Raw genomic sequence first — 15,288 nt, forward strand, 5'->3', positions numbered from 1 at the left:
TCAAAAGAAAACGTTCCAATTCAATTATGAGAATTGAATTTATGTATTAGAGGAACGATACATAATTTGCATAGATGTTAGGAAGCATCCAACTTCAACTTTGATTTTAAGCTTCTAGTGCCAATATCTCTTTATTACATTGTTAACTTCCTTCCATTTTTTTTTTATATATAAATATTGGAATTCAATTCAACCATCAACTCAGCAAATTTCACTTCAATTTAATTTTAAAAATGATACAAATTTAGAAATCTTCATTGGCCCTTACATTACCAATTTTGAATACTGTAATCTACTTGACTTCTAACAACTTTAGATATAACCAAACAATAGAGCTCTAAATTTATTCCACAATTCCAACATAAGTAGATACTCAAACTTCCAAATTTCACATGCAGATCTATTACAAAATTTATAAAATTTCTCCAAAATGTAAGTCCCACATTATTTCTTCCAAATACAAACACCTAAATCCAATCTTAAATTTTTATTATTCTTACAAAGTCAACTTAAATTAAAATTATTCAATATTAATGCACATAAAATCCATCTTAACTATTTTTTCTAGATTTGCTCTCTAATTGACAAAAGAACCTTGCATATGTCATAGGTGCACAATTTTGTGTCTTAAGATCTAGTTTCAACTTTGGCTTACAAGTAGTCTTCTTCTGCTTCTATCAACCTAAGATTTTTTAAGGTGAATTTTTTTGAGAATTATCTTTGACTTTTTATTTAGAGATGCCTATAGTATTATTTTCTCTAATATATCTTAACTTACCTTATTTATAGCTCTATAAAGTAAGTAAAAGCACTTTTTACAAAAAAGGCAATAAAAATACTGCTTTCCTATTTCTTCCTATATTTTACTTATGATTCATAAATGAAGTTTTTTACTAAGTCTTAAATTAGGTTCTTTTGTAATGTAGAGTTTTTTTTTCTTTTTTTCTTTTTTTCTTCTTCTTTTTTCTTTCTTTTTTCTTTCATCCAATAGCAATAATATAAGACAATATTAGTTAAGTTTGTAAATGTCTATGTTTTCATGTTCATCAATGTGAATTGCATCTTCAAATTCATGATAATTATAAGCATTTATATCTTCTTTTGAATGCTATAATAATACCAACATGTATAGGTTGGATCTTTGATGTTGTATTTGTAAGAAGTATTAATATCTCAATGTTTGTCAACTCTAAATCTCTTTTTTTTCTATAATAAAAATATTATCTAGTAGAAGCAATACTTTTATGCTAATTATTTTTATAACATTGTCTAATTTTTATAGCCATTTTGGAAACAAAAGTCTAGTCAATCAAGATTTTTGATTCTTTTGGTAATAAATCTAAGTTGGTCATCACTTTGTCAGTTGAACAATTGTGATTTGGAGTATGTCTAATAATAATAAAATCTTCAATCAAAATTATTATAATTGATTATAAAATCAATTATAATTATAGTTTTATCTTTTTTAGAAACTTCAATTTGGTATTAAGCAATGGTTTTGTCAAATGCCATGCAATAAAAGAATTTGGTTTTGTTCATATTGTCTATATTCTATAATTTATATCATGTTATTTTTACTTGTAGTGCATGCATCTCAACTTTAATGATTGTGCCATGAGTAGAATTACTTTTATTATACAACTTGACTTCTTTATATCCACAACAACTTTAGAACTTAGATAGCCAATTATTAAAAAATTCAAGGGCCTTGTTAATATCTAAGTGGTTAACAAATATTTTTATTTTTTTCTTTATCAAATAACCTAACAAAGCTATTGAATAAGCTTGACATTGAAGCCCTTGATTTGCAAGAGTAATATCCATTTTTAAAAAAGTAGTTGTCCATGTTTGTGTTGTTACAAGCATGGCATATTTTATGTTTTCATATTTTCTTTTCTTCTTTAAAGTATTTATCTTAGTACTTTAAAATAGAATTTTAGACAAACAAAATTATTACTTTATCAATTCAATCAAGTTTTTTTTAAACGATTTTATGATAGAATAGTATGTGCTTATATAATTGTAGTTGTTTTTTGGTTAAATTTCTTGTAGGAAGGTTTGACATTGTTAAGATTTTTTTTTTCAAAGTAATATGTATGGGAGAAAAAAGAGACAAGAAGCAAGAGAGGGTAAAAAGAGAGAGAAAGAGGAGTACGAAGAAGAGAAAGTTAACAAAGTGAGGAGGTCTAGATTATAGTCTTAGGACTTATAAGATGACAACATGATAAAGTATAAACAAGTTGAAGTATTTTTAGACTTCAAAAATATTTTATTTTTAAATAATTTTTTTTAAATATACTAAACACTAATATGATATTTTTGATCCACCTTAAATTCTGTTTTTGCATATTTTGGATCTTAATCTATTATAGTTAGGAAATTATTATTCTAAATTTGTAGAATACACAAATTCTTGAATTTGTAGAATAATAATTTCTCAAATGCAATTATCCATGGCTTTAGACCAACTTTTGTTTCTCATACTTTCTAACACAATAAAAACCTTCTTTATTTTGCAAACATATTTCAAGATGTGATATCTTTAAAAGGTTTTTGTGTAATAATTGCTAATAAAATAAGAGCTTGTTATTATCTATTTTTAAACCTAAACTAACAAAAAAGGATTAATAGGAGTTATTTACAAGTTTTAAATAATCTTCTTGTATAAGATTTATACCAAGCATATGTTAATTCTACCAATGTAATTAGAAACTATATCAAACAATATCCATGGTTGGTCACTAAACTAGTGATTAAATCTTCAACAAAACATTTTATATAAGCAACAATTTTTTTAATGAAAACATTATCTACCTAATATATTTTTACCTACTTTTTCTTACTTTTGTTAACTTAAGTAATATAAGTAGACCATTCCTTCAATATTAGAATAGCCATTTTTAATATTAAAACTCATTGCACATCATGTAAGCAATAAAAAAAATATAATTTAAAAAAATCAAATTTAATTTAATTTAATCAATTATATAAAGCTATGATCAAATATTTTAGCTATTAATTATTTTTAGCATAAATAGAGACATACACCTTTATCAAGCGTTGCTAATTTAATCACATGTTATAAATCTATAACTACAAGTGGTGAAGTCTCAAGATTTTCGATTCATACAAGAGCAACTACAGAATAGAACACCACATCAATCTTTTGGTTAAAATAATTTTAAAAGCCCCACAAAGATGTTCTTAGGGTTTATGGATGATCCAAACCAAACCATTGAGCAAGATTGGAACGAACTTTGTCCCAGTAACCTGCCCGCTTTCTCCCAGAAAAAAAAGTATATTTGATATTGATCAAAGAATCACTTAGTGTTACACTGCTCACACATCCCCAATTGTTCATGAGGTGAATTTGGATCTGGGCAATGAGTTTTTAATTACGTAGCTCTAAAGATCAACTTCTCGGCTCTACCCTGACACAGCTACCTTAACTTCTGGAGCCGGCGAATGTATGCTATTATCTGGCCTTGAATCATTTTCAAGCAACTGCTGGAAACTGGAAATATCCAAGACTGGAACTGCTAATTGAGCCGCTTTAGTCATTTTACTTGGTCCTGGAGATTGCCCAGCAACTATGAAACTAGTCTTCGAATTAACCTGCAGATGAGATGCCCCCATGCATGAGTCAGAATAGAAATCGTTGTAGAAAGTGCCATTATACTGCCTAATGATTACCCAAGCAAATCGGTGCCATCATACTTTTTATCACGTGAACCTCAATATGGATTTTTTGGTGACAACTGATACGTGTTTTATGGACTTGTATCTACACAATCTTAAGAGACTCTTTGATTCACGGCTACTTCAATAGCAATTAAGCATGATGATGTAAAGAAGATTTATTCCAATAAAACCTCGGAGCAAGTATCAATGATTGAGGTGCAATGGTACCAAAATAAAAACAGAATTCTGGTGTAAGAAAAACTGACCGATTTTCGTAATTGTCCTCCATTTAACACCACAAGTTGTTCAATTTGCTCACGGCTGTATTCCTCAAACTCCCCTGTAACCACAACATTCTTCCCTTGCAAACGTGGTGTCTCGACATTTCCCTTTGATTCTTCACTGTCTGTAGTCCGAACCTTCGAAGTGGTCGTCTGGGAGGCAGAATCAGATAACGCATTACCTGCTGCATGATTCTCGATTTCTGGGTCATTGAAGGTGGGAGAAAAACCGGCCTCTTTTATGCTGCTCACAAGTTGAACATTAAATGGATCCGTGCACCAGTCATGAATAGCAGATGCAGAGACTGTGCCTATACCTACACGAAAGAATAAGCCTTTCCACTTTTAGTATTGTGAATGAGCGATTTTGAGGATCAGGATTCAATGTCTAAAAAAGAATATTGAGGATTAAAGAGATAATACATAATAAACATGTAAACTCTTTGTGCAGGGAGAAGTTGATGCATGCAACTTTCTCAAAATTGAATGTACACACACACACACACAAAATAAATAAATAAATAAGTAAAGTTTGTAGTCTAGGGATTCTAAATTATATTGACAAGATGTCCATATACTATTCCAACTACTATGTGATCAAAATGTGCAACAAGTTTGCCGAACTCTGAATAACAAGTTCAACTTTTGACATATAAGTTACAATGAGAGGTCTTATGTGCATTGTAGGTAGTTACTTATGTGACCAATAATCTCGATACGTTAGAAACACGCCCAAGAAGACCATTTAACAACACAGAATGAAAAGCAAAGGATGAATATACCTGGCACAAGTAAAAGCTCCTCTCTTGATGCTACTAAAAGTCTTTCCATACTTCCAAACCATTGTTCAAGTAACTTGGCTGCTGTGACACCAACAGATGGTATGCCTAAAGCTGTTATAAGCTCCCACAATGCTTTGCCCTTGCTCTCCTGCACTCAATACAAAGATTTCAGCACATACAATGGAAACACACAACATGACAAATCGAGAGAGATACGGGCTCTAGAGCAGATAGAATATGCAAAATTGCGATACGTACACACGCTATCGAAATACGAAGCATTTAATGGTCCAGAATTAACTTGAATAACAAAAAATATGGAGGGTCAAGTGAAGTCTTTTATCAAACCAGAGGTATTCTACGAGCACTAAATATACAAATTCTACCGTTGAAGTACATCAACTTAAGTAGCTGACTGACCTCAATGGCCTTAACCAGCTTTGCAGCGCTCTTCTCGCCAAGGCCGTCTAAGCGAGAGAGAGATACAACATCCAGCGCATAAAAGTCAGCAGGATCTACCACCATCCCTGCTTCTTCAAGGTCACTGAGTATAGAGGGTCCTAAACCTTTGAAAAGAGTCTTCGCAAAATGTTTAATCTGTTCACAAACATGACCCTGGTTAGGTTATGCTAGTTTCAAAAAGCAGTAAAAGTCCATGTTTTCAAATACCAAGAAGCAGATATTGAGGAAGATGCCATCGAAGCGAATCTGGAAACTAAACATACATCCTCTTGAAAAGAGACAACAGAAAATTCAAACGATTAAGCTTTTAATATTAGAATTTCTACCGCACCTTTTGCTAATCTGTCGGAAATAAATGCGATAACGCACATCCAATGCAAGCAGCAAAGTACTTTCTTAATTATGGCAGTATGGAACCACGTAAGAACTGATTTAAACGTGATGAGCCTAAGTTACTAACAGCATCTAGATAAGAAGATTAACTGCGATTACCTTACGAGAATGTCGACCAGGGCATTTATTATTACAACAACTTGTGATGTTATTATCCTTCGACACAGTTAGCTCCCCATTGCAGAATGGACAACGATCTGGCGGAACCCATGAATGCATATGATCTGATCTCAATTCCCTCAAGACCTGTACAACCTGGCAAGGAGAAAAGTGACATGTGAAGGACACAAGAAATTTGGAGAGCAAGACTGCAAAATATGTATTGATAGGTCTACGCGATTATGAGATCGATTAATCAGTGAAAAGAAAATTAGTCACAGGCATTCCAACGAGTCTGACATTACAACACATGCATCTCTTGAAGTTCCAACTCTTATTTTGAAAAGAAGTAAAACAAAAAATTCTTTGAAACAAACTAGCAAAATGCTGAAACATTAATTTGTAAACATCAGCTCCATCATTTCGTCATTGCTATTCACTAGTCAAAGTGTGCGCAAGTCTACCTGAGGTATGACATCTCCTGCTCGTTGAACAACAACATGGTCTCCTTCACAGATTCCCAATTTTTCCACCATCCTGCCCCATAAGCAAATTAGAAAGCAAGAAACCAAAACAGAGCCTTCATATGCTCTTCGACTTACCATTACAAGTTAAGAACCATATCCTATCTTCGGGTGAAAAGTTAGATAAGTACTCGTTACAAGCAAACCGCGACACTGTTCCAGCAATTTAAATTACAATAAGCTTTAATGTAGGTAAACAAGGTTTTCATACTAAAGGCTTACAGTAAGGAACCAGAAAAGTAATATGATCGATTAAGCAACCCAACGTTCTTGAAGATTCTTGATTATGAGGCACAACTTGATAAACATCCACTTCAAGAGAGCACAGCTCATCATCCCAGGAACTAGCATGATTGTGAAAATAGCTCACCCAAAGTTATGAAGAGAAGCGCGAGAGATGGTAACTCCCCCTAACCCCACAGGCTGTTGAAACAGTCGTTTTTGAAAGTTAACCATTGAACATAATATAAACTCAAGAGCTGGGAATATGCTACATTCTCAGACTCAAACATGAACTTTGGATTAAAGTGCAAGGGACAACCATCGGAAGAGCTTGATACAGTAATATCCTGATCAATCTTCAAAGAAAGAGACGTCGGAAAAAAACTAACCTTTAATCTTGCATTTGGAATAATAGCGCCAGACCGTCCAATAGAAAGCTCGATGCCCTCCAGTATGGTCACAACCTCTGTTGCAGCAAACTGTAGACATCATAGAACACATCAACGCCAAGGGCCCTAGGACTGATTCTTTAGGTATCAACCATTACAGATGCGTTCTACATAGCAAAATTTGATACGTGCTTCTGAGAATGAGAGCATGAGATGAACTTAGTTACCTTCCAGGCGACAGCCCAACGCGGATCTGACCCAACTACACCAAGTTTCGCCTGAGTTGCTAAGTCATTAATCTTGAACACTACACCATCTGATTCGTACTTGAGAGTTGACCTTGAATCCCGCCATCTGCCAAACGAGATTAACTATGCAATTACTACCATCCTCTTATTCGAAATTCTCATTGTACGCAAGCTTTCCTGCGGTACATCATGCTTGCAAAGTAGTGATTTCAAGGCTGAAGTGGTACCTTGTTGCATAGTGTAGAGCATCATCAAATGATGCAAATTTACGGTTATCATCATTGACAGAGAAATCCAACTGCTTGAGTAAATTGAGAGCATCCCACTGTGCTCTTACCAACCGCGGCGGAGTCTCAACTCCTGTAACAAAGTGAACACATTTTAGTTCAAAGACCATGCACCTACAGAAAATTAATTGTTTGGAAAGATTTCGGACCAATGAACAAGGGTTTGCGATTCACAATGATGGCGTTGGCATGAGTACCAGAAAAGCTAATCCAATATCGTCAAACCATACAAAGCCATCGGAGAAGAACGCTGTAAATGTTCTAGCCAGAAGAAAAATTAGGCGAAACTAACGGATGTTTGGAGTAGAGTTTCACCCGCAGAAACATTATCTTCGGGCGAAAGAATTGCATATGCCATGAAACTAAGTCGACGATCATCACCATCTCGGTTCTTAAGTATTCGCATTGAACCGGCTGTTGCGTTTCGAGGATTTGCAAAGGGCTTCTCTCCTCCCTTTACCTGTACCAGAAGACAACTGCTATATGCATCAAAATTGCATAATACATCAAATGACAGGCCTCTGGAAATAGTTCATGGTAAAAAAAAAAAAACCGACAAAAATAAAGTAACCGACCTAACCTTCATGTCATTCAACTCTTGAAAGTCAAGCAGCGTCATGTAAACTTCTCCCCGGACCTCAAGCACTGATTCTTGCAGGTTAATTTCCTTATGGTGGTCAGAAAGAACTTCAGGTACCCCTTTAAGGTTTCTTGCATTATGAGTCACATCCTCTCCTGAAATCATAGTGCTCGAAAATATTATATTTAGTAATTCAGCAGACGAATGACGTCCAATAAATCAATGTTATCCCTAAACCTGGAGAATATTATTTTGAACACGAGTCATCGTTAGATATGATCGTATAATTCAAATATACGTGTACTGTAAAAAGTTTTAACCCACCAAGGAATCGAAAAATTGAATGTAGCAATAGGAGTCATACAAACAAAAACAGGTCAGCGGTACCTACCTTTTCGGAATATTTACAAAATTCAAATTAAATTTGAAATATGTTTCAAAGTAAATGAAATGAACATTAAAATTAAAATTAAGATTCAAGTTAAAGTCATGACACAAAACTATCATTTAATCCATAATGCATCCAGTTCAAATATCAGTGAATCTCATTGACTTGCACCTTCAGCACCATCCCCGCGAGTCGCAGCGCAGACCAATTTGCCTCTCTCATAGAGCAAAGTTAGTGCAATGCCATCCACCTTTGGCTCTACTACCCAAGCTCCCGTAGAAGGCTGTTCTCCATTTGACATTCGATTTAGCCGTTGCTGCAATCGCTCATGCCATGCTTTCAGTTCGTCTTCTGTGAGTACATACATAGCGAGTTACCTCTGCTTCTATTCTTATTATCCATTCATCTAGATAGACCTTGATAAAGTAATATCTGAATAATTCAAAGCAGAGCAGAAAGAAGACACAGCATTAGAGAAGACAGATCAATCATCGAGTATAAGAATAAAACAAGCAGACATTGCTCACCTTTGTAAACAGCAGCAAGACTGAGCATAGGCACTGCATGTCGTACTTTGGCAATCTCCAGGGGTGGAGGAGCTCCAACCTACAAAAATATAAAATAAAAACGTAGACTAAACACATCTGTCTATCTTTTATAAATTCAAGTGTTTGGCCATAATTTAGAACAAATATTCATGATCCGTAGCTGCGAAACAAGAACCAGAAAGTAAGGGGTGTAGATATGATCAGGCCACTGTAGAAATCACTCTTCAAAACTTCTGAATAACATTCTCTAAACTTTAAACAAACGGAAGTCAGAGTGACGACTATTACTGTTCAGCACAGCACCCAGTGAATCAAGCACAAATTCGAATCATTTGAACAAAATCCTTTAGAAACGACATGATTATTAAGAAAGGTTCTTAAAGGGCTCAATCAATTTTGCATGTAGACGAACACGTACTTTGGCTGTCACTGACTCTTCAGAAGCTTCTGCAGGCAATTTAGATTCCAGATCTTTCAGCTCCCGCACCAATGCATCATAAGCTGAATCGCTGTTGCAATACGTTTTACACAAAGAAGTGAGATTACAATATGCATCTCATGAGTCTGATAATTAACATAGAAAACCTCTTTCTTTAGAATAACGTGCAATATTGAGTTCGTTTAAGTTACCTTATTAATGGATTACCTAACGTGTGATACTGATATGAATAATCCGCAATCACACGCCTTAGCGTCTCAACCCTATCCAAAATATCACCGTCAACTAGTGGGTGTTCACTCTCCGAGTCCGCGGTTTCCACCGCACCTTTTGACGCAGCAAGTAGCTTATGCCTGCTACTTGCCCTAAGTGTTGACTGGTGACCGATTGCGGACACCAAAGATTGATTACAAGTCACAGCAACCGCTTCATCAACAGAGACGCTCTGCATTGCACCCCACACACCTGCACTCTTGACTTGGCTGCGACCACAACATTGCTCAAAGATTGTTTCTGCGGCTCCTAGATTCATCGATGGCATCGATTCTTGGCTCGCATTGAAACCTCCATGAGTACTTGACGTGACCATTTCTGAGGATGCAGAAGTAGACGAAGATAATGTTTGATTAGACGAATCAGGATCAAAATCTCTAAGGCCTATACTATCTCCTGTTCCCCTAGTGATTAACTCCAAATTAACAGAATTTGTTTCTTCTAAGAAAGATAGCAATCCATCTGTTGTACTAGCCTCGAAGGCCCCATTGAGTACACAATTCTGGTCCAAATATTTCAGTCCTGAGGCTCTTCCAGAACTTTCACCTTCGGAACTCACACGATCCACACATTGAGCGACCAATTTCCTCTCAAATTCTTTACAAGATTTAGTCGACAAACTTCCCCGAATCCTAAATTCACGTCCATCAAAATCCCCGCCGCGCTGTACGAACTCCAAACCGAAAGAGGGCCGCAAAGGATGGGAGTTCATTACAAAGGCCATCCTTCGCATCCGGTAAGATATTCTATCGGAGCTCTGCAATTTTTGGAAAGGCAAGGAACCGGCGGCTCTACGTCTAATCGATGGACTGAGAGCAGGAGACAAGGTGTGCGTATACAAATTAGCCAGGCTCAGCAGCTTGGATCTCATACACCCCTGCCTCCGACCTCGTTTTATCCAAGACCTCTGCATATCTTCAAGGTTCAATGACCTCTCCAGGTCCATCTAATTCAATCCATCCGCAAGTTCATGCACACTCATGAATTTCTTCGCTCTCCTCAAATGGTCTCCAGTACACACACACGTACACAAACTACAAAGGAAAAGTCGACGAAAGGTTGGAAAATCCTGTGCTAAAAGGAATTTCGAAGATCGTTGCAAAAACTGACAAGAAGGTAACATCGAGACCAGAGAATTCATCAGCTCTCCGCATCAAGGGTTTAGGGTTTTAGGGTTTGTTCAAACATTGCGCGCCCTACAACCGTGTACCGTGCTTTAACATGCACCGTATGCACACTTGGAGACAATATTGGCATTTCGAGATACTGGAATTTTGCTATTCTTGGACTCAGAACCTGAAAGCTGCAGAAATGATTGCAAAAAACTCTTCAAATATTTTGAGATTCTTAAGATAACTTTTATTTCAAGGAACTTTTCAAAGATTGTGATTTAAAAGTTTCACTTCGGTTTTATGATTGCTGAAAAAAAGGTCGTTCTTAAGAAACTTTGGTTCTTTAGATAGCAAAACGTGAATAGAGGTTATGAAATGGACCTAATCATTTTCTCATCACAATTTTGAATAGGACAACTTATATCTTTGTTATTACAATTTGTTGCAAATATTTAAGATACAATTTTATAAATTTTTACTAATATTATGAAATTTGAATAATTTGAAAAATGGTTTCTCTGATTTTTGTTACAACCACCTCTTTAGGACTTGGTATAAATTTTTAGAACAAAATTACTTATCGTATGTAGAAAACATACATTCTACCTCAATTTTTTCTCTCACAATGTTTTAACTGATTTTCCAAAGTCTACTGCAACCCAAGTGAGGCTTGTCAATTTTACCCAATCACAAGTTGCAACTTGGATCTTGCCTTCTCCCCTCAAAAAATTTGTCCCCAAAAATGAATTGAATTGAATCCTGGAATTGAATGTTGTATAGTGATTTTGTGAATCTACAGCCCACTCTCAAATCCACTGTCAAGTATTTGCATCATTTAGGTTCCAGGGGTTACTTTTAGAGAACATTAAGGGTGTTTTCATATTTAGGAGCATTAGGGGATCAAAAAACAAATGAAACTTGACCTGGAAAGTCGACAAGCCAATTTTCTGCCTTTAAATATACGCTCGGAGAAGGCATTTGCATTTACGATTAAGAGCCCAATCTCCACGATACACATCTTTTCCAGATTTTCAGAACTGCCCAGAGCGGCAGTCAACAGAGCCAAGATGGCAAGGAATGCATTTGAGATCACCTCAGCACGAAAATGAAGCTGGGGCGTTGATTATGTAGCACAATGTGAATGATTTTTATGCTGGACGCCCTTTCAGTACAAAAGTATACTATGCACAATATAATACAAGGTCACCTGTTGTTTGTCCACGTCCGACTTACAAAAAATGGATAAAGTTAGCTTCAGCTTCGAAAGCTTTATAACCACAAAAATTGAAACCTTATTTCCCTAGCCTTGCCACCTACAGCTTACTTTCAAAAATATCTCTAAGTGTTAACAGGTTCTTCACAGAATCAGGTCACGAGAAGAAGAGTCCCTTGTTGAACGTTGTTCTGTTGAATGTAGAGGAGCATAATGATTGTAGCCAAAGTTAGGATACTGAGAACCAGAGGAATCTATCGCAAAAGGTGGAGAAAGAGTAGCTCGTTCTGAGCTTGGATAAGTAGGTGCTGCTGCTGCGCGAACGTTTTCATGCAAATTACCAATGTTATGCTCTGATTCCATTATGCCAGCCTTCTCTTTGGTCTTCTGACTTACTTCAGCAGCAACTTTCTGGACTCTTGAAAATGCCCCAGTAACCCAACGTGCGCCTGCCGTAAATCGACGACTATATTTCAATCATTTTAACACATATTGGACATGGGTAACTACAATAAATAAGCCAATGTAAAGGTGAAAGAATAAAAAGGGGAACAATACGCCACAAACCTAAACAATAAAAATAAGCCTATTTTGTGAGTAAAGCACGATTCCAAGGACCCAAATCAAAATGAATTGAGATCCGCAAACGAGTAGAAAAGATATTAAATAATGAAAATAGTAAATACCTGTCAATAAGTAGCGATTATTCATGAGAACAGACCCCGCAGTGCTAACCTTCTCTTCGGCAACAGCCAAGACAGCCCGAGTCTTCTCCGAAACTTGGTACTTCTCATCAACAGCTTTCATCTGCTGATTTACAACAGCAGTCCCTGCATTCAACTTCTCACTGATCCCAGTATTCTTGTCAAAGTTCACTACCGAGGATTTGGCGCTTGCTGAAAGATCATGCTTCGCATCAAACTCCTTCGCCTTAGAAAGGGCATCCTTTCCAAGAATAAAACCTCGTGCCAGCATTGTAGCAACAACATCGACTGCTTGGTTTGAAGTTTGTGAACTTGATCCACCATAACCCTGAAAAATCAGGGAAAAGCAATTAGAAAACTGGAAAAGCTTATATGCAGTGTTCTTTGAGAATAAATAATCATGAGAACGGAGAACCACTACCCCATCATTTTCAAACGCTTGTTCTCTTGGAATGGGATTATTGCTTGGAGGTAGTTCATCTTCCAGCGGGGTGATGTTGACTGCTCTGTCCACGACGGTAGCCCCCTGCAAAACCAAGATAATTATTGAATTGTCAGCCCCTTGACAGGCTCATAATTGCACTTACTCCCCAAACAAATACCAGAAAAATGTATTTGATACAGGGAATTTCACAGACACAGAATACTATGAATAGTATACATCACGAATGAATCTTGACGGCTATTTCAACATAGGGCGAACGAAGACAGATCCAAATAAATAGATGAGAGGCAACGTAAAAGCCGGAGGAATTCACGAACCGAGAGAAGAAGGGCAGTGTCTAAAGCTTGAGGCTCCTTGAATGTCACAAGAGCAATCTGTGAATCATTGCTCCTGCACAATAGACAGTAAAAGTCATGATTCCGGACAAACCTTGGACACAGGGCAGAGTGTCGCATAATGCTCAAGACTATACGAATCATCAGAACTCCGTCCTCTACCTTAAAAAGACATCACGCAAGTATAATTGCCGCTCAGCGCTTACCTCTGAAGCTCAATATTAACAATCTCTCCAGAAAATGAGAAAAAGTCATGAATATCATGCGCAGTGGCTTTTTCTGAGATATTGGTCACTCGCACAGTATTGGTCTGTAAACACCAACAATACAATGAAATCACAATACTAGAACCAAATATTTCAAGATACAACTCTAAACACTGGAAGCGCTTTCAAATTAAGCTATGAAAACAAATTATATACCTACCGTCAACCATTCATTCCATGACCTAACTCACTCCCAAGGAAAAGGGACAGAGAATTGACTCCCCCAGTTATCCCCTTCAGGATAATCTCCTCAGATATGCTCATCAACCTCTAAAGCAATTCAAATTTCTCCATCGTTTCCAACTACCCGCACGCTACCAAATAAAAAAGAACCGCGGAGACAACCGACAAACTTACAGCACTACACCTCAAGGATCTCAGCCAGAACTCTACTCCGGAGCTAGATCTTCGACACACGAAACGCAAAATATTGGGAAGGGGAGTGATGAGGAAAGAGGAGAGGGAGCAAAAACACAAATACTAAGGAAAGGTGGATAAAAAGCGCATAAGAACAACAACACGCCTCGCATCACATCCGTCGTACCGTCATGGCTGAGGCGATCCGAAATCTCCTCTCCCACTGAAACCCTAGTCACGATAACCAATCAAAGCACGCAGGTCGACTGTCCTTTGGCTTCTGCTGCGAGCTATTGAACCACAAACTGCAGGAGGCAACAGAATGGCACCCGCACACGACGTAAGCAAATGCGGAGACAAATCTGAACCTGGAGAGTCGCCAGCCTTGACATCAAGCACAATTATGAAGCTCCAGCGACACGGTCTGCTTGACTTGCAACGAAATGAGGGCCTCGCGGATGAACGTCATGAAATTTCATCCATTTTCACAAATGACGGGATTCCCATCCGCGCCTCCGCAAATTATCAGGAAGCCCTCTGGTTAGGACTGAATCTTGGTGTGAAAAGCAATCGGTGACGTGGTGAGTGACGTGTGTTTGCTTCTACTTCTTCTCAAACCACATGCATATCTATTTTTTGTATCTCAATATATTGTATATTATGTTATATACTAGATTTTTTCATGAATGGTACCATCAAACGTGTTACTTTCAAAAAATAATAAAAACAATGAAAAAATTAATTGCATTGTGTTAGTAAAATTTATTAGGTTTCACATTGAAAATGAAATGAGAATACTAGATTGAGTTTAATGATATATATATATATATATATATGGAATTGCTAATTTTACCCATCCTATCTTGACCATCTTAAATAAATTCCCCATCCTAACCATCGTTACTAAATTTACCATCTTAACCATCATTAATAAATTCTTCATTATTGGATTCACTTTGGTCAAAATTCAATGAAAAAATGGTTGGATCCTCAACCAATGAAGATGGGTGGGTTGATTTAGTAAATGTCTGGGTCAATTTAACAATTTTCTATAATATATATATATATAGAGAGAGAGAGAGAGAGAGAGGTGTGCAGTGATTAATTTACTCAATTCAAACATTAAGAAAATTGTAACGGATTATCAAGAAAAGGCATGTGGGAACCCACCATCAATCATTACTTAAACAACTGCATAAAACAATTGATATGGAGGCCATGAATGTGGTTTATATTGTAGTAAGCTTTGAAACAATTAGA

General features: G+C 36.5%; 2 protein-coding genes across 6 annotated transcripts; both read right to left on the bottom strand.

Annotated features, from left to right (window-relative positions):
- Positions 1-3,278: 3,278 nt before the first annotated feature.
- LOC112275533 (uncharacterized) lies at positions 3,279-10,702 on the bottom strand. 4 transcript variants are annotated; one of them, XM_024505968.3, is made up of 17 exons: positions 10,143-10,702; positions 9,515-9,914; positions 9,303-9,393; positions 8,864-8,942; positions 8,508-8,687; positions 7,949-8,103; positions 7,684-7,828; positions 7,309-7,441; positions 7,061-7,187; positions 6,834-6,923; positions 6,593-6,645; positions 6,163-6,235; positions 5,699-5,854; positions 5,165-5,341; positions 4,745-4,892; positions 3,948-4,279; positions 3,279-3,615 (listed from the first exon to the last, which is right to left on the bottom strand). In XM_024505968.3, exons 1-17 carry the CDS (start codon positions 10,540-10,542, stop codon positions 3,427-3,429), a joined length of 2,928 nt encoding a protein of 975 aa, XP_024361736.1. In that variant the 5' UTR covers positions 10,543-10,702; the 3' UTR covers positions 3,279-3,426. The 4 variants fall into 4 exon arrangements, with proteins under 4 accessions (XP_024361736.1, XP_024361738.1, XP_024361735.1 ...); XM_024505970.3 differs by having other exon boundaries at positions 9,789-9,914; positions 10,143-10,270; XM_024505967.3 differs by having other exon boundaries at positions 9,515-10,702.
- Positions 10,703-11,786: 1,084 nt separating this feature from the next.
- On the bottom strand, positions 11,787-14,394 carry LOC112275495 (binding partner of ACD11 1). Of its 2 annotated transcripts, none has more exons than XM_024505880.3 (6): positions 14,216-14,394; positions 13,612-13,715; positions 13,388-13,460; positions 13,047-13,151; positions 12,608-12,953; positions 11,787-12,370 (listed from the first exon to the last, which is right to left on the bottom strand). In XM_024505880.3, the coding sequence occupies exons 1-6, from the start codon at positions 14,219-14,221 to the stop codon at positions 12,066-12,068; spliced, it is 939 nt and encodes a 312-aa protein (XP_024361648.1). In that variant the 5' UTR covers positions 14,222-14,394; the 3' UTR covers positions 11,787-12,065. The 2 variants fall into 2 exon arrangements, with proteins under 2 accessions (XP_024361648.1, XP_024361649.1); XM_024505881.3 differs by having other exon boundaries at positions 11,787-12,387.
- Between the last annotated feature and the right edge of the window lie 894 nt (positions 14,395-15,288).

This window comes from Physcomitrium patens, chromosome 23, assembly GCF_059467195.1.
Source record: "Physcomitrium patens ecotype Gransden chromosome 23, ASM5946719v1, whole genome shotgun sequence".
Lineage (NCBI taxonomy): Eukaryota > Viridiplantae > Streptophyta > Bryopsida > Funariales > Funariaceae > Physcomitrium > Physcomitrium patens.